The sequence below is a fragment of the Typopeltis vanoorti genome, chromosome 1 (genome assembly GCF_054136105.1).
Source record: "Typopeltis vanoorti isolate ZY-2024b chromosome 1, IOZ_Tvanoo_1.0, whole genome shotgun sequence".
Classification (NCBI taxonomy): Eukaryota; Metazoa; Arthropoda; class Arachnida; order Uropygi; family Thelyphonidae; genus Typopeltis; species Typopeltis vanoorti.
Genome location: NC_143549.1, coordinates 39,879,696 through 39,900,248, shown reverse-complemented (window position 1 = coordinate 39,900,248; position 20,553 = coordinate 39,879,696). Strand labels below are relative to the sequence as shown.

General features: G+C 35.8%; 1 protein-coding gene across 1 annotated transcript in view; it reads right to left on the bottom strand.

Annotated features, from left to right (window-relative positions):
* stan (Protocadherin-like wing polarity protein stan) overlaps positions 1–20,553 on the bottom strand; it is a 777,611-nt gene that overhangs the window by 173,786 nt on the left and 583,272 nt on the right. Inside the window, exons 20-21 of the mRNA XM_090397383.1 lie at positions 20,302–20,511; positions 5,137–5,323 (exon numbers count right to left, since the gene is read on the bottom strand). Of these exons, the coding sequence (XP_090253509.1) occupies positions 5,137–5,323; positions 20,302–20,511 (397 nt within the window). The remainder of the gene's footprint in view (positions 1–5,136; positions 5,324–20,301; positions 20,512–20,553) is intronic.

Sequence of the window (20,553 nt, the reverse complement as noted above, 5' to 3'; positions counted from 1 at the left end):
AATATAATTTATGTTCTGAAAAGATGGCATGTAACATTGTCAAAATATAGGAAGGTATTTTTTAAAGTTTTTAATTAATATTTTAGTATATGTTGTAATTTCCGGAAAAATTTAAAGTTTTTTATCCACCTTACTTAATACACAGGTAATCAGATCACAAACTTCTTTACTGACCTGAAAACTGTTAACAAAATGCGCAAAGCTTTTTCAATATATCTAACATGTTCTTTTGAAATGCCTATAGTGTCAGCAATTTCACACACCGGTCATCTAATACCATATCGTGCACTTGATCAACGATTTCTGGTGTTGTTACATTTTTTGGACGTCCATCATGTGGATCATCTTCAAGGCTGGTATGGCCACACATAAACTTGGCAGCCCGTTTCTTAATTAATCGCAAATGAAGGAGAAGAGTGCCCATAAACTTTTATGAAATTCTAATGAATTTCTTTTGCCGTTAAACCTTCTTTTACAAAGAATTTTATAACCGCATGATACTCAATTTTATCCATTTCAAGGGATTCAGACAACACTTTTGCTTCAGACAGCTGTATAAAACAAACTACTCGATAGAATGACTTGCAATTTCACATGGATGCTTATGACAGATGTATCAACTTAGAAAAAAAATCTTACTGATAGTGCTGCCATCAATGATCAAGACCGAGAACTTATCAGACCACTCTCGTATTCTTCCATAACCAAGTGATCTGATGAGCTGTTTTAGTCACTATTGCTATGTATCCCCTAAACTTTGACTCACTATCCACTAACACTTCCAAGTCTCTGACTTCATCATGATGTGGTATACAGCTGGTAATCTGTACTCCAGGAAACTCAGAACCTTAAATTTGTCACATTAAACTGACATCCATTCTCCTTTGCCTGGTCTGCCAATCTATCAAAATGATCCTGCAAAATTTTGACATCATCTGTATTAATTATTGCTTTACCCAACTTTGCATCATAAGCAAACAAGTGAAAAGTTCCCCTCAGATCCTTTCCCATATCGTTAACGAACAAATTAAACAGAAAGTGATCCAAGAACAGAACCCTGCAGCATGCCAATAGTCACAGGCTTTCTTTTGGACTCTACTCCTGAATAAACTACTCTTTGATATCTCTCCATCAACCACCCTCTCATCCACCTCACCAACCCTATATTAATGCCCATGTGCTGCAGTTTACTTATTAAAATTGCATGTGGCATCCTGTCAAAGGCCTTTGCAAAGTCCAGCAGTATTACTTAAACTTAAACCATTACTTAAACCCATTTCTTTATCCAACTCAGCTGTCACTGTATTATAATTTAGGACTAGTTATTATAATATAATTGTCCATATTTTTATAATGATACTGCAAAATCCAGCAATATCACTGTAAACCCATTACTTTTATCCACCTCAGCTATTACTGGATTATAAAAGTGACAAGTTACTGAGTCATGACCTACCCTTCACAAAACCATGCCCCCCCACCATACAGTATCCAATCTCCATCTATCCATTCCTGTATTTTGCTTTCGCCAACTTCTCCAATACTTTGATAACAACTCCTGATATACTGGTTGGTAGGTAATTTATTATTATTATTATTATTATTAAACAAGACCTCATGGAGTCAAAGACTCATCTAGGAGGTCCTTTTATCTCACACACATCTCATCATACCGGGTCTTAAACATATTCAAACTCCTTGCAGACACCACACTCTCAGGCAAGGCATTCCAATCATTCACAACTCTGCACGAAAAAAACCTGCCTCTCACTCCCCTACTCACACCCTCTTTATACAGTTTCCAGGTATGACCTCTGGTTCTCCCCTGATCTCCCACTATTCTCTGTAGAACTTCTCCACCATTGATCCTATAACAACCCCTTACCAACTTGTAGGTCTCTATCATATCTCCCCTCTTCCTTCTCTCCACTAGACTCTGCAAATTACATCTTTTCAATCTTTCCTCATACTCGACATTCCAGAGGTCAGAAACTACCTTAGTCAGTCGCCTTTGAACCCTTTCCAACATCTCTTCATCCTTCTGAAAACCAGGTGACCAAATCTGGGCACAATAGTCCATGTGTGGCCTAATCAAAGCCTTATACAATGGAACAAGAATCTCCCTACTTCTACACGTCAGTGTCCTCCTCATCATTCCCAGAAGTCTTTGTGTTGTCTTCACAATTTTGGCGATGTGTCCCCTAAATTTTAGATCCTTATCCACTATCACTCCCAGATCTCTTATTTCCTCTACTTCCAACAATATATTCTCACCAAGCATAAATTCTGCATCCCATCTTTGTTTTCCAAATTTTAAAACCTTACATTTTGCAACATTGAACTCACATCCCCATTTGCTTGCCCAATCACTCAATTTATTCAAGTCTTCTTGCAAGGCCACAACATCTTCACTACTCTTTATGCTTCGTCCCAACTTTGCATCATCTGCAAACAACTGAATATCTCCATCCAAATCTTCGCCAATATCATTAATATACAAGTTAAATAGTAATGACACTAAAACAGATCCCTGAGGCACTCCACTAGTGACTTTCCTTTTCCTGGATATTGCACCCCCATACACAACTTGTTGATACCTATCAGATAGCCAGTCTCCAATCCAATGCACTAATCTAATATCCAACCCCATCTGCTCTAGTTTGACTGTCAACTTATCATGAGGTACTCTATCAAAAGCTTTTGCAAAATCCAAGTATATTACTGTGTATCCTTCTCCTCTGTCCAAGGAAGCAGTCACTTTATTGTAATAAGTAAGTAGATTACTAAAACACGACCTCCCTTTAGAAAATCCATGCTGTCCATCAAAGATTATACCATTGTTGTCAACCCAACTCTGGATCCTAGTTCTCACAAGCTTCTCCAACAACTTAACCACAACACCTGACACACAGATAGGCCTATAGTTTGATGCTTGAGTTCGATCACCTCCTTTATGAAGTGGCAAAATCTTGCCCTCCTTCCACTCTTTAGGGACTTGACCAAGTGCAAGACTCGTATTAAAAAAATATGTCAAGGCAGGTGTCAACTCTCTGGCACATTCCTTCAGAATACGCGGTGATATATTATCAAGTCCCACAGCCTTATTTACATCTAGTTTACTCAACTCCTCAAACACCTCTTGCTCACTTACAGTCAGTCTCTCCTCCCCATCATCAACTGCTCTTAATCTCTCCATGAAGTCACATTCACAAGATTGAAAGATCTTTATGAACTGCTCATTAAGTATCTCCACCACACATTCTGCAACAGCTGTCTTTATACCATTTCCTCCAATCAATGTCATTCTTCCATAATCATTCTTTCTTTTGCAGGCTACATATCGAAAGAACTCCCTAGGATTCTTTTTAGCTTCATTAGCTAACTGCTGTTCATACCTCTCTTTAGCTACTCTCACCAACCAAGTCACTCTCCTTGCCTGGTCTTTGTAAAACTCATGAAATTGGTTACTTCCACTTCTCTTATGCTGCCTCCACAATGCCCTTTTTCTCTGTATTGCATGCTTAATCTCTTTATTCATCCATCTCACACCTAACTTATTTAACCTTCTCACCCGTGGTATACATTTAGACATCGCATCCACTAAATATTTTTTGAAAATCCCCCAAGCTGCATTGATCTCTTTTCCAGCTAACTCCTCATTCCATGCTACACCTGCAAGCTGTCTCCTGAGCTCTTCATAATCACCTCCCTTGTAGTTCCACATATACCCTTTTTTCACAGGGGTCCTTGCACTGCTGGCAACCACCCAAGTAATCACCTCATGGTCACTTTCACCAATTGGTGGATGATTTGATACCTCATTGATAATTACATCCTCCGATGAGATGACCAAATCCAAGACCCTTAATCCTCTTGTGCCCTCTGTTACATACTGTCTGAGGTAGTTATCCCTCAAAAACTCAAGAAACTCATTTTCTTTACTTCAAGTTGCTATCTCTTCATTCCAGTCTATATTGCCATAATTAAAATCACCCATAATGACCACCCTTTTCTTATTTGCTTGGCTTATTTGACTATACATTTCACTATCACCACCATCCACATTACCAGGTCTATAACAACATCCCACCAAGTATTTGATTCTATTCACCTCTATCTCACACCATACTGCCTCAAAACCACTGGCTATATCAGTCTTGGAGCTACCTTTATGCAATGGAACTATCCCCCCCTTTCCATCCCCTCATTACTAACCCAGAGCTGAGACATAGATTAAATAATATGGTCAAGGGTACTGATAATTCTCTCACTGCTTTACATAAAACTTGAGCTAGTATACCATCCAATCCCACAGTTATGTTCACATCAAGGTTCTGTAATATGCTATGCACATCCATTTCATTTACCTCAGTTCCCATATAAGCTTTTGCTCTCTCTCATTTCTGCAATATAACCACCTGGATGATATACTCTTGCAAAGTGTTCGCTTAGTAATTCTACTATTTTGACTGATTCAGTTACCTTCCTACCATCGGCATTCATTAAAATCATTTTGCCATATACATTCCTTCTTTTACTCGCAGCATATCAAAAGAACTGTTTGGGATTCTCTTCAGCCTGCATTACTAACTTCCTTTCATAATCTGTTTTTTGCCTTTCTAGTTACCCTTCTCACCTGTGTCTTGCACTGTTCGTGTGCCCAGAGGTCACTTTCTCCTTAAATTCCCTCCAAAATTGTTTCTTTTTTTTTTTTGCAGCTCCAGCTTAATGATGATATTCATCCATTTAACTCCAATTTGATTTACTCTCCTGACTCTAGGTATGCAGTCTGCCATTACCTCCCTCAAACACTCCTTTACCACTTTCTAAGCAATCTTTTAAGCTTGTCACACTTACCAGCCCTGTAAATCCACATATACCCCTATCTTAACTGAAAATTCCACACATTTAGTCAACTCACAGGTCAAGACGATATGATGACTGTCACCAACTGGTGGCAACATGGTCATATTCATTATAGACAAATACTCATATAAATGCTTACACTGCTCAAATAAAATTAAATTTCATAATTAAACAATTTACAGAGAATGAAGTATGCTCAATATTATTTACATGCACTAATTTATTCATGCACTGGCTTAAAATATTATGGAAAATTAATATAATAATTACCCATATTTTTGGCAAAAATTTCGAATGGATCTGTAAAGGTATCACCTTGATTTTTGATAAGAGTATTTCCATATCTTTCAAACATCAGTAACATTTGTTCTGGGCCACTACCTGTTAATGATGCTATTCGTTCCCATATTTCATAATACCTTGGTTCCAATATACTGCTTGCTGCATACACAAGATTCTAAACAATAAAAAAAAAACACTATGATTGCTGTTATTTTATAGATATTTAACAATATATCAGTATCATGTTAGAGATAATGATTGATATTCTTTCCTCATTCCAAAGAAGAGGGGCACAGACTGAGAAAAATCAAAAATACATGAGAAAAGGAAATGGAATTCATTTAGTTAGGTATAATTACTAAAACAGCTTGGAAGGGATCCAGGGGTTTGAAACTGGATCTGGTGCAATTTTGGCCTAGCAAATAGCAAGAATGTGGAGCTTTTTTTTTTTTTTTTTGCGTATATACAGCAATCCCTCGATTAATGCGCCCCCGAATAGTGCATTTTCGATTAGTGCATCATTTTTTTTATATCCAAATTCGATCAGTGTGTCTCTAAAATTCGATTAGTGCACCTATATACATCTTAAAATTAAATGCTACAGATTTAAAAAATTTTTCAATCTATACATTTTTTATGGCTAACTATTTTAAAAAATCACTCACCAGGATGAAATAATTTAGTTACCGATTTGAAACATTTTACAGAGCTATTTTTTAATGGCATACTACACTATTTCCATGTACGCTATGTTCCAAATTTACAGCAAAAATTTATGTCGTCTGCTTTACATAGCATTTTGCTGATCATATCTCGTGCAATTGTTTTTCATACTTTTTGATTTTAAATTATTTTAAATTTTTAAATTATTTTCCTAACCTTTAATTATGAGTAAAAGAATTATTGAGCAAAAAACAGAAGTGTGAAAATGATTCAAAAAGTAATCTCAATGGAAGAAAAACTTGAAATAATAAAGAAAAATGAACAAGACAAGTCCAGAGCAAAGATAGGACAAGAACACAAAAATGGGTGAATCTGAATACAACTGCTGAATATAAAGGTAAGGCTGCTTGAAGTTCATCATGCAAGCACTGAAAATCAAAGTATTATAATGACTGAATTAGAGAGACTTCTTTTTACATGGATCGAAGATTATAACCAAAAACGGATCCCGCTAAATACTGTCCTTATTAAATCAAAAGCATTGTCTCTTTGTAACCTGGAAAGAAAGGGCTATCAATGATGGAAAAGAAGAATTCCACGTTAGTGCTCGGTGATTTGAGAGTTTCAAAAAAAGAAATAGCCTACATAATGTTCTAATCACAGGTGAAGCTGCAAGTGCAGATAAGGAGATATCCAGAGATTGAAGAAAATTGTGTAAGAGGGGACTATTGTGATCAACAAATATTTAATGTAGATGAAACCGGCCTTTTTTTGGAAGCGAATGCCTTCCAAGACTTTTCTAGCCAAATCAGAGAAATCTCAGCCTGGTTATGAAGTCACAATCTTCCACATTGTGCAAATGATTTTAGAGGCTTTTCAAATGAATCTAAGTTAATTAAATCTCATTCTGCGAAGTTGAGTGATTCCGACCTGCTAATTTAGATGCACAGTGGGAAGATCCTGAAGAACATGAAGAAAATTTAATCACTGACAAGCCCAAAGAAGTTTCACAGAAACAATTTGAAAATAGTTTGCGTACAATCGAAGTTTTTAAACAGCAATGCTTAGAAACTGATCCTGGTGAAGAAAGAACCAGTAAAATTTGCAGAAGAGGCAATAGGGTTATACCGTCAGCTGTATGAAAAAAAGAAACAGAATGCCTGTCAAACTACGTTAGCTCAATTCTTTGTTAAGAAGCAGAATAATAAATTTATATTCTGATTATATTTTATTGTCTTTCAGCTTCATGGTTTTCCTTCAACTAGGCCCTGAGACATATTCTAATTCTTTTATAAAAAAAATTAAGAGTCAAAAAAGAAATCCAAGGAATGAATTATATTCGATTAGTGCTTTTTGATTAATGCGCCTGTTTTAAAGAACGCCAATCCTGAATCCAGCTGACCAATCTGACATCCAGACCCATGTGCTGCAACTTAAATATCAGCTTATCATGTGGCACCCTCTCAAATGCCTTCACTAAATCCAAGAAAATGGCAGTATATGCCTTCCCTCATCTACTGCTCTTGTAACTTTATTATAAAAGGCTAGCATATTACTAAAACAAGAGTGTCCCCCTCACAAATCCAAGTTGACTCTCACAGATAACATTACCCTCATCTGCCCATTGCAGTATATGGTCCTTAACTAATTTCTCTAAGATCTTAACAACTACTGATGACACACAAACTGGCCTATAATTAGACACTTCCAGTCTGCTACCGCCCTTATGCAATGGCACTATCTTACCTTCCTTCCATTCCCTGGGCACCTTTCCCATAGCCAGACTTTCACTGAAAAGCCAGGTTAAAGGAGTTGTCAGTTCCTTAGCACATTCTCTCAAAACTTGTGGTGAAATACCATCCAGTCCCACAGCTTTACTGACATCCAGAGTACTCGGTATTTGGAACACGTTCTCCTCCTGCACCTCTAAACCTCGAACCTGCCTGATCCCTCTAGTATTAAACTTTACTCCTCCAGGATGAAATACACCAATAAAGTGTTCATTGAACAATTCCACTATGTCCTCTGCATCAGTAACTCTATTCCCATTTTTATCCCACAATGTCACTCTTCCACAATCATTTCTCCTCCTACTGACCACATAGCTAAAAAATTAGCTAGGACTTTTCTTTGGATCTTAGGGCCAATCTCTTCTCATATTCCAGTTTCACCTTCCTTACCATGCTAGTCACTCTCCTGGCCTGTGTCTTATATTCTTCATGCATCTGCTCTTCACCGTCTCATTTTATATCTCTTCCATAGCCACTTTTTCACATGCAGCTCCTGTTTAACATTGTTTGTCATCCACTTTACACCAAATTGTGTCCTCTTCTTCACTTGTGGAATACAGCTTACTACTGCTGCTAACAAATATTCCTTGACAATTTCCCAAGCACTAATGATATCCCGGCCTTCCAATTCCTCCCTCAATGAAACTTCCCCAAGTTGATGTCTAAGACTATTATAATCACCTGCCTTATAATTCCAGATATGTTCCCGTTTCTTTGATACTGCTGCATGTCTATTCATCTTCCAAGTCAAAACCACATGGTCACTCTCTCCAACTGGTGGGAGAGAAGTCATCTCAGTTATTGTCAACTCTTCTGATGCTATGACCAAATCCAAAACTCTTGTTCCCTCTATTACATGTTGCCTAAGATATTTGTCCCTCAAAAATTCTAGAAATTCCATTCCATTATTGCTACATGCATCTTCCTCTCCCCAATTTATACTGCTGTAGTTAAAATCTCCCATAACAATCATTCTTCTTGCACTTGCCAAGTTCAACTGTCTATACATCTCCTGGTCCTCACCCTCTGTGCTCCTTGGTTTGTAGCAACACCCCACTAAATATCCAATCTTGGCTATCTCTACCTCACACCATATGCTTTCAAAATCATTAGCGCTACTGCCTTCCAAAGCCTCCACTCTTAGAGGACATAAGTCGTCACTTATCATAAGTAGTACTCCACCATCATGCTTTCCCTTTCCATCGTGCCAAAAAATGCTATACCCTGCTACTTCTATTCCTGTTATTATATCCTCTTCTGTCAACCATGTCTCAGTGATCCCAATAATCTTTGGCCAGGCTGATGCTATCAGCGCCACCAATTTCTATCCTTTATTCAGGATATTCCTGGCATTAGTATAAAGCATAAAAATGAAAAATACCACTATTTCTATACCCAGCATTATCCCTTCAGGTAACACTGGACAAAACCAACACTGGTTTGTTGCGATTTCAAGTAGCTGAGTTTCTTGCTGCCCCTGTGGCAAATCAGCTGCATGCCAGGCATTGATGCAATCAGTTGTGGAGCAAGGAGTGATTTCTGACATTCTGACCCATGCAACTACTGATTTTCGAGTTATGTGTTTTTTTTTTTACTTCTCGATATTCCCAAGGCCACTGTGAAATATGTCCAAGATTGAAGGATTGTAAAATAAGGTCAAAGTGTGAAAAATGCTTGAGCTTTTGTATCTTTTTGAATCTTCAGTAAGATTCAATAATTGTACAGAATTATAAGACTGAATAAAAATTTTAATAATTCATATAAAAATAAATCAATTACTCACCATAATCAATCTTATAATAAATAAAAACATTTTCATGAGAAATATTGAGAAATTAAAGAAATATCATAACTTTAATTTTTAGGTCAAATAGGCCCCATGTAACCAAGTATGTAGCAGAAAAAACATTTGACTAATTAAGGGTTAGGGGATGTGCTTAATAATTTTCCTGCTAGTCTGGTATCTCCATATCTTAGAAAGATTCCTGTATAATAAAATTTGTGTACCCATTTCTCAAATAGGTTAGTGACCGGTAGACTGATAAGCTGTAGAAAAAGACTTAACTGATCACCTCATTTATGCCAATAGATTTCTTTTTTTTTCTATGGAATTACAGTAGAGATAAAGTATACAAATCAAAACTAACTTCATTACAAGAGTTTAAATAAAACTGAAAATACTATTAATTCAACAGTTACTCTCAAATTATTATTATTCAAGTGTTGAAGCATTCCAGCAATCAAGTCTCAAATGTTGGAATGTACATGGTAAAGGCTGAATTACATATCAGGCTGTATGTATGCTAAGGTATACAGGGGTCTCATTCATTGTACACTCCAAACACCTTTACGCAATTCATCAGCAACAATATTTGTTACAAGGTTGTATGTATGCTAAGGTATACAGGGGTGTCATTTGTTGTACACTCCAAACACCTTTACACAATTCAACAGCAACATTATTTGTTTACTGATGTATCTAATTTTTTCTTTAAATATTTGCATTTAAAATACTGACATTCTTTTGAGTAAATGTTGTATTTTCCTGTGCTCTGTTACATTCCATACCTTGAAAATAAAAATTTAAAAATTAAGCAATAAATTTGTCCAGAAAATTAGCCATAATCAAAAAACTGAAATTTTTCCATTCCAAATTTAAAATTTGATTTTTTCATTTTTTTTTTTTCAATCATTAAATTTCTAAGGTATATATATATATATATATATACACACACACATTAAAAAGATATATCATATTTTTTATACTGACTGAGATCCGAGAATTTAGAACAAACAATTAAATTTATTAATTACACATTTCATCGGAGTGACCGACTTCTTCAGGCATGAGAGAACATAGAAAGCCAATAAAAAACACTATAAAGAAATATTGAGTCACAATAAAACTATAAATTTGACTATAAACTACAGTTATCTTTGAACCGGAGCTACAGTCCGAGTTAAAGTTCTGTTGTTAGACACCTGTGCGCGTGGCTTCATGAGTGCGCCAATATCTGACAACAGAGCTGAATGAGTCCGGTAAATTGTACCTGAGAGTCCATGACAATTTCTTCAGACTCAACTATGTGGCGTTCTACCTCGTCATGCTATATGTGAAGGTTTGAAGTTCTTGTCCAGTTTATCTCATATTGGAAGCCTACATTATTTGTGTTTACTGAAAACAGGACATGGCTTGAGAGGGCACTAGCTCTGGTTCTTTTGTAAGCAATGTCTCTTCGGTGTTCTTCGAGACATAGGAGGATGGATTTTTCCGTTTGGCCATAGTATGGTTTTCCGCAGTCACTTGTGATTTTGTACACACCTGGGAGTTGTAGATGGTTGTGAGCTTGTTTGTATTTGCTTAAACTTGATCTTAATTTGGGAAGAGTAGAGAAGCACGTTTTTATGTTAAACTTTCCCAAAATTCTTCTTAGTTTCTTGGAGAGCGTGCTGATGTATGGAAAGGAGATATAACCAGTGGTGTGTTGGGACCGGCTCACACTGGTTCATGCGAGCCGGTTGTTAAAATTTTTCAAATTTAGTGAGCCGGTTGTTAATGTTTTTAAGTCGGGCGAGCCGGTTATTAAAATTCTTTATGAAAGGATAGATGATGAATGGTGGTATATACTTTTTCTCGTAAATATTTTGAAATTGTATAATAAATACTTACATATATTATTATTATCAAAAATAAATGCATAAAGGAGAATTCACAAAACACAAACTCAATTTACAAACGGGAATTTGGAAACGATTTTATTTACTAAAGAATGTCTGTATTCATTAAAACACAAATACGTTATCAAAACTCCCAAACTGGGTATTTGAATAAACAATAACGCTTTCAGCGAATTTCCAATAACTTGCAACATTAAGTTCTTGGAAATCCAACATTGTTGTACTATCGATAAATAAAAAATTCGGCGCGACAGCTACAGTCTCTGGTCATTTGATCGACTATGAGTGGTAATATTAGTGTTAAATTTTTTTTGTTCAGGATTTCATTTGATAATAAGTAAGTTGTAGATAATATAGGAAAATTTTCTTTAATATATGTTTTCATTTCGGTTTTTTCTTTTTTTTTTTTTAATAATTAAAATAATTTTAATCAGGATTAGAATTTTGCGGTCGAAAAAGCGGATAGCCATTAGTTAAAAAAATGAAATAGAATGAAACTTCTTAAACATTAAAAGGACAAAATTTGAAGAAGTAGAAACAAAGACATCTGAAGATACAAGAACTTTGTGAAGAATCAAATTTTTCACAAAGATAAAGAAGCCTATTGGCTCTTTATCTTTATTTATATATATTTATATTTATGTAATTTAATCGGTGCACCTTTTTGACAACTCGTATAGCAAAGTATATAAGTTCTTTTCGCTATACCATTAGTATTAATAACTTGGTCTAGCTACTCACTGATGAGATCTCAATAAAGATCGAAACTGGTCTGGGTATTCTTAGTATTTCCCATAACATCATACATCTCCTAGGAGATGGGTTTTACATTATGGGAAATACTAAGAATAGTGATCAGAACTTTTCCCCACCTTTGCTACGAGTTGCCCTAGTTTGTACTACATACTTGGACTACGTGCTTTAGCTTACACTAGTAGTCGCTGATACTTTTATAGTTTACTATATTCGGTATGAAACTCTTTGATTCTGATCTTTGAGTTTCTTATTCGGTTTTGAAACAATGTGGGATTTAATATCCCCTTAATTTAAATAAGGTCCTTTTAAGATGTAGTTCATTCTTTAGTTCTTCTTCATCTAACGGTACAGAAGAGTTGAGATGATACCCATCTTCTGTGCCGGATAGTGATGTGAGGATGCATGCAGGTATCTGTGTGTGTGCATAGGTTTTCTAAAGATTGAGATTAAGTCCAGAAAAGGTAGAGATCCATTTTCTTCAATCTCCATGGTTAATTTGATGTCTTGGTGGAAGTTGTTTAAGTGATTTAAAAAAGTGTGACAATCTTCACACTTTTTTAAATCAATACCATGTTCCCAGATAAGGAATATGTCATCAACATATTCCCCCCCGAGTTCCGGACTGGTAGGCAGGTTCTCTTTGAATTCAGATGACTTAAATTTTGAAGACTCAAAAGGGGGTGCACGCACCGCCTGAGTTCCGGACTGGTAGGCCGGTTCTCCTTGAATTCTAATGACTCTAATTTTGAAGACTGGAAAGGGGGGTACTCCTCCCCATGGCCCAATCCCCTGAGTTCAGGTCTGGTAGGGTGGTTCTGATGACTAGCATTTTGAAAACTCGAAAGGGGGTTTTCTCCCCCTGGTGCCTACAGCGCCCAATCCTCCTAGTTCTGGACTGGTAGGCCAGTTCTCCTTGAATTCTGATGACTCGAACTTTGAAGACTCGAAAGGGGGGGGGGGTTCCTCCCATGGCGCATACGCCGCCCAACCCCCTAAGTTCCGGACTGGTAGGCCTGTTCTCCTTGAATTCTGATGACTCGAATTTTGAAGACTCGACACTCAGGGTAGCCCTGAGTTTCAAAACGTTTTAAATGACTTGACAAAAAACGTGACACAAAAACGTTACAAAAAAAGGCTTATCATTTTATATTATAGAGTAGATATGGACTACAGACTGATAAACAGGGGAAAGAGGGTTGATATGACAAAGATCCATAACCTTCTGAATGGGTACTGTAGAATATCGTGTGATGAAATTTGTAATTACTTGGAAGGTAGAGCGAGTGAGAGAGAGAGAGAATACAGAGGCATCCATGAAAGTTAAGTTTGTTTGTGGTTAAGAAAGGAGTAAGAGCTAGATTTTTCTCTTACAGAGAAGTGAGTGAATGGAATAGTTTGCCTGTTGAAGTAGTGAGTGCATCTAGTGTAAACGAATTTAAAGGAAGGTATGGCAATTGGTTTGTGTGATGTACACAGCCTCCATCAATGAGTCTTTGATTCCCTGAAAGTTTCAGATAATAATAATAATAATATATCATTGTCTTTTTAGTTTATTGTGTGAATGGAGAAGCTTATAGAATAAATAAAATATTTTAGCTATTTAGGCACAATTTTAGCAAAGATGGCAAATTAAATAAAACAATAGGCAACAGAATTAGCAAAGATGGTATGTGGAGAGTTAACTGAATAAAATGAAATAAGAGAAAAATTAGACAGAAAACTAAATTACATATATTCAAGACAAACCAATTTTAACTTATGAATCTGAGAACAAATTGGATCAATAGCAGAATCACATTAAAAATGATGATATTATAAAAGAACTTGACAAATTTAATATTCAGGAATGTGTGACCAGAGCTAATCTCAGGCAATATGATCATTTAAACAGAATGGAAAAGGAAAGATTAACATAGTAGGTGTTTAATGCCAAGCTAGCAGGGAATAGACCTACAGAATTCTAGACCAAGAACTAAATGGATTGATTCTATAAGAACTGCCTCAAAAGACAGATATATAAGAGTTGACAAAATTGGAGTACTGACAGATAACAAACTAATATGAAGGATAATTGTTGATAGGAAGTTAGTAATAATGTAACTTTTCATGTAGTGGTCATAGTATGCTGTACAGTTCTTGAGGCAACACATCACAAATATGATGACACACACGCACACATACACACAAAGGAAAAAGACCAGAGAAAGACACCAAGATCTGTGTTGATAAATGCTGTTAGTATTTAGAAGGTTGGCATAAGAATGAGACGGTCTATGATTATTATTATTATTATTAAAAGAAACCTCCATGGAGTAACGGACTCATCGAGGGGCATACCATCTAAATCAGCTGTCATACTTGTTAATGAATTCATTCCCACTACTTACTCTCTCTTACACACACACACCACATTCAATGGCAATTCATTCCAATCAGACAGCTTTCTGTGAGACAAAAAACTATCTTCACCCCCCACATCTTGACAATATTCATTCTCAACTTCCAAAGATGCCATCACATCCTTCCCCCACCCTCCTTACAATGAAATATTCAATCTACCAAAATCATCTATAACTTTATAGAGGATTTTGGTAGATTGAATATATAACTCTATAATTTCAGAAGTTTTTTGAACAATAAAATTTGAAGAATGAAATTTAAGATTTGGCCTGGAAATCTGATGAATACCTAACTAATCTGGAAGAAAACTGTTAATAGGAAACTAGTAACAATTGTATTAGTTAGCACTCACAGAATCCTGTGAGAGGATGTATATCAAGAAATAATGATTTTAAAAAAAACTGTCTACTGAATTTACATAGTTCCTCTAAGTTTTGCTTTATCCTGATAAAACGCAATAGCGATTGAAATATATCTATTTAAAACTATTTTAATTATGCTATAACAGTATAATGGCAGGCTGTTAGGAAACTGATCAACAAAAGGTAAATGTTATTTTGTATAATACATTTGTGATATTGTTTGCATCTTGATAAAATTTTCATTTCTTTTTGATAGCTTAGTTCCACTGCATAATGACTGTGTGGCTCTGTGTGTTCTCATAGATGTTTTTTGTGTTCTTACAAATCTCTTGCTTAATTAGATTACACACCCATTCCACTGCTACTCTATTTATTCTTCTGTGGACACACTCTAATATTGCATCATTTAAGTATTTTTTCCATGCTTCTAAATACTATTGATATCCATCCTATCTACAAATGATACCTTGACACACAGAACCCAGCATACTCCTCAGGTGGTAATAATTTCCTGCTTTGTAGTTCAGCATGTAACCTTTTCTGAATGTAACATTCATAAACTTAGCCACTTCCAAAGTGAGTATTACATGATCACTGTCACCAACCAGAGGCAGAATGGTTACATGTTTAGCTAAAATCCCTTCTGATATCATAATCAGATCTAACACTCTTTGATCTCGAGTTTCTTCTGTCGCATGCTGCTTGAGGAAGTTGTTTTGCAACAGCACAATAAATTCACTTTCATTCTTCTCATGAGATTTCACAGCTACTCAATCAATGACTGGATAATTAAAGCCCCCCCCCATTATGATTATTCATTTCTTACCCATCATCTTTATTTGGTAATGCATTTCTTTGTCACTAGAAATTGATCTACTAGGTCAGTAAACACCTCACTATGTATTTGATCATGTTAGACTCCATCTCACACCAGATGGCTTCAACTCTGCAATGAAAGACTGCTACTAGTATTAGAGTCACAGGTCTCAACACTAAATGGATTCCAATACCATTAGTAGCAAGTTCCTTCCTCTTCTACCAGTCTATCCTGCCTAAAAATGCTATGTAATAAATCATTTGCAAACATACCCTTTCTTCTGAATTAATTTTATCATATCTAGTGAATATACTTATGACTTTCAATTTTCTCTCTCTCTCTCTCTCTCTCTTCACTATTACTTCTTCTAACAACATTTTCATACCTCTCTCCTATGAAATTTATTACTAGTTGAGCCATTTATACCTACTAGAATTATGATCTTTTTTGCTTTTTTTTTTTAATCTTTCAATTGCACCGAGTATGTTTTTAATTTAATAATGTAATAGGAGTTGTAGAATCTCAGGAGAGTAAATGGCAATAAAGGTGACTGGGAATAGGCAGGTGTGGAGAAATCACAGCTGAGAATGGCATCAATAGGATGTGTTACATAAATAAAACGAATTTCTGTTTATTATGAATGCAAGGTGCATCAAAAATAAGGGAGATCAAACTGTTTCAGAATTGAATATATTTACCCAAAAACTGTTGGAATAAATGAAACATGGTTGGATAAGGATGATATCCTGATGGGAAAATAAACAGAGAAGCATGATGTTCTCATGAGGATAGGAAGCACAAGAAGGGAAGAGAATGCTGTTGATGAGAGCAGGGGAATTATGTTTGTACAAGAATGGTGATGCATGATGGAAATAGTCAAAATGGTATGGTGTGAGTTGGGGATCGGAGAGTTGGTTTGGATCAATTTTCATTGAAGATAACAATAACGAGTAGTCAAGGAGATGTGGCCTTATAGAAGGATTTGAATAAACTGTATGAGTGGTTAAGTGAGTGGAACTAACATTTCAATGTTGCAAAATGTAAGTGTGTGAAATATGGCAGGTAAGGATGGGATTTAAGTAAACAGCTTAGGGGATTTGAGAGTAACAGTGAATGTGGATTTGAAGTTTAAGGATAGCACAGTGCAAGATATGAAGTCATAACATCATATTAGATGACTATTATTATTATTATTATTATTATTAAGAGAGACCTCCAAGGAGTCAGGGACTTATCGAGGGAATCCACATGCTACACGCACCAGCTATCATCATACTTATTCTTGAATTCATTCACACTGCTTGTGCTCACAACATCCAACAGATCCATTCAAATCAAACATCAACCTAAGAGAGAAAAATCTAGCCCTCACTCCTTCTTAGCAGCATTCATTCTCAGCTTCCAATGATGCCCTCTTGTCCTTCCCCACCCTCAATAAATTGAAAAATTCCATCAACTGAGATCCTGTATGATCACTTCAGAAATTTGTAAGTCTCAATCATATATTTTTCTAAGTTCAATTGTAACACTGTTATAAAATGTGAGCAAGTTGCTAAAATATGACCTTCCCTTAGTAAACCCATGTTGCTTGTTGCAAAGTAGAGATTCATTGTCAACCCATTTCTTAACCAATTTTTCCAAAATCTTCACCACCACTAAAGACAACCCACAATAATTCTATTGATATGCTGCAAGTAAAAGAAAAGATGAATATGAAAGAATAACTCTTCTAAATGCAAACGGCATGAGTTACAGATGTAGAAGTGGTTGTTCAACTAATGAATGCTCATTTCTGTTAAAAGATTATCAACTTGGTGTGCATGATAATGAGCTCAATGTTACCTCTTCACTGGATGAAGAAACACAGGTGTATGAGGACAAGATATTAGAGCTGTTGCACAAACTAAATAAGAATTCAGTAATAGGGAACTGATGGGATATCAGCACGTGTGCTAAAAGAGTGTTCGGCTGAACTGGCTATTCCTTTGACCTGACTGTTTAATATGAGTCTCAGAACAGGGAAGATTCCATAGGGAAGATTTCCTGAGTTACTAATTGGTCGATAGTTTGATACATCGGTCTTTGCACCACCTTGTGCAATGGAATTATCACACATTCTTTCCATTCCTATGGAATCTTCCCTGTTCTGAGACTCATATTAAACAGTCAGGTCAAAGGAATAGCCAGTTCAGCTGAACACTCTTTTAGCACACGTGCTGATATCCCATCAGTTCCCTATTACTGAATTCTTAGTTAGTTTGTGCAACAGCTCTAATATCTTGTCCTCATACACCTGTGTTTCTTCATCCAGTGAAGAGGTAACAGTGAGCTCATTGTCACGCACACCAAGTTGATAATCTTTTAACAGAAATGAGCATTCATTAGTTGAACAACCTCTTCTACATCTGTAACTCATGCCATTTGCATTTAGAAGAGTTATTCTTTCATATTCATCTTTTCTTTTACTTGCAGCATATCAATAAAATTATTGTGGGTTGTCTTTAGTACACAGAGCCAGTTTCTTTTCATACTCAGACTTTTCTTTCCATACAACAGTTGTGACTATTCTAGCCTACTGTTTATAATGTTCACAACAGACATCATCCTTATGCACATGGTATTCCTTCCATATCGACCTTTTCTTACAAATCTCTTGCTTAATAAGATTACACATCTATTTGATTCCTACCCTAATTATTCTTCGGACTCTTTGGACACATTCTGATATCGCATCATTGAAGTGTTGTTTAAATGCTTCCCATGAACTGTTGATATTCTTTTCATGCAACAACTGATCCCATTCCAGTGAACTCAGTATACTCCTCAGTTGGTCATAATTTCCTGCTTTGTAGTTCAGCATGTAACCTTTGCTGAATGGAACATTCATAAACTTAGTCACTTCCCAAGTTAGTACTGCATGATCATTGTCACCAACCAGAGGCAGAATAGTTACACATTTAACCAAATAAAATAAATAAATTCCGTGTGATGATACAGTGTTTCCCCCTTTATATGGGAGTTCACGGTACCATCTAGTCCCCCCAAATTTTATCTGGGCTCCGGAACGGGCATAGGCTGAAGAATCAGATCTATGGCTGGGTCAGTATTCCATTGTAATCATGTGTGTCCTCGGACTGGGAAAAACACCAGATAAACTGGCGAAAAAAAACCTGCTGTCCACGCCCAAGACCGACATGTCTTTAACTGAAACGCACACTGACAATATAATCAAATCTAACACTCTTTGACCTTGAGTTCCTTTTGTCATATGCTGTTTGTCCTGCAACAACTCAATAAATGCATTTTCATTCTTCTCATGTGATTCTACTGCAACCAATCAATATTTGGATAATTAGTCTCATATTATGATTACTCTTTTTGCACTCATCTTGTCTATTTTGTGATTCATTTCTTCATCACTAGCAAGCGATCCACCAGGTCTGTAAGAACACCCCACTATGTAATTGATCTTGTTAAATTTCACCTCACACCAGATGGCTTCAAATTAACTGCCACATGAAATACTGTTAGTAGTAGTACTAAAATCATAGGTATCAACTCTAACTGAATTCAAGTCATCTGATATCATTAGCAGCATGCCCCCTCCTCTCCCATCTTCACTATCCTTCCTAAAAATACTATATCCTTTATACTCGATTCCAGTTAGTATGTCTGATATGCCTAGCATTCATGTACCGACATAATAATCTACTTGTTATATCAGGAGGACAGTGATATGAAGAAGTACAGTTTATAGTTTTATTGTATAAGGTCTTGATCAAATCTTACATGGATTATTGTACATATATTTGGTCACCAGATTTTCATGAGGTCAAGGATATATGAGAAAAGATCCAGAAAAGATTGACTAAGATAGTGTCTAGTCTGTGGAATGTGCAGTATGAAGACAGATTGAGGAAATGCCATTTGCATGGCCTAGGGAATAGGGAATAGGAGAGAGAGAGAGAGAGAGAGAGAGAGAGAGAGAGAGAAATGTTGATATGGAGAAGGAGGTATTACAAAGTTAATGTAGAAAATTTTCATAGAATGGGACCAAAAAACAGAATAAGAGGCCATCCTTATCAACTTATGTCATATTAAATACAAATATTTAAAAAGAGTGTGAGCAAGGGAATTAGCAGCAAGTTCTTTGCATGGAGAGTAGCTGTGAGTAAAATACATTGCCTGAGAGCATGCAGACAGCTTGTGGACAACTGAATGAGTTTAAAAGTACTATTTGATGAACTTCGTGTGTGTGAGAACACGTACCTGACACAATGCATATTCTAACTTCATAGCAGTCTGATGTTAATAATAATACATAATCTTATTCTCCTATGTGGGAAAGAGCAAGGTATGCTTTTAAATTGTACTGAAGGTAACAACTCTTAGCATGCAAAATATCAGAGTTAGGCATATCATTTTAGATGCAAACATATCTACAAATGATTGATTATTATAGAGATTGAATGCAAGATTATAATTTCTTGTACATTATAAAATATATAAACAAAGTAAAAAAAAAAACTTTAAAAATATAATTAAACTTGCAAAGAATTGCATGGAAGAGTTCTACATCTGATGATGGAATACACTCTTCCAGAAACTCAGTTAATAGTGATGATTTTATTATTAGATTACAATATTAGCTTCCTGAATGAAATATGCATTTTACAGAACATAATACCTGAATAAAATCTCTATCCTGTCTGTGGGTAAGATTAAGACCACCTTGCTGGGTTTCATAATTCAATACATGGTATATAAGTCTCTCAACAATAAGGACATCACTTCCATACATTGGGAATGTGGAATTTGTTGCCACTTTTAGCTCTGTGGAAATCTTTATTGCTAAATAAGTACTTAGAGGAAGCTTGTCTCTTTCAATTACCGACAGCTAAAAGAATAAATAAAAGATTTGTAAAAGGAATCAAATAAT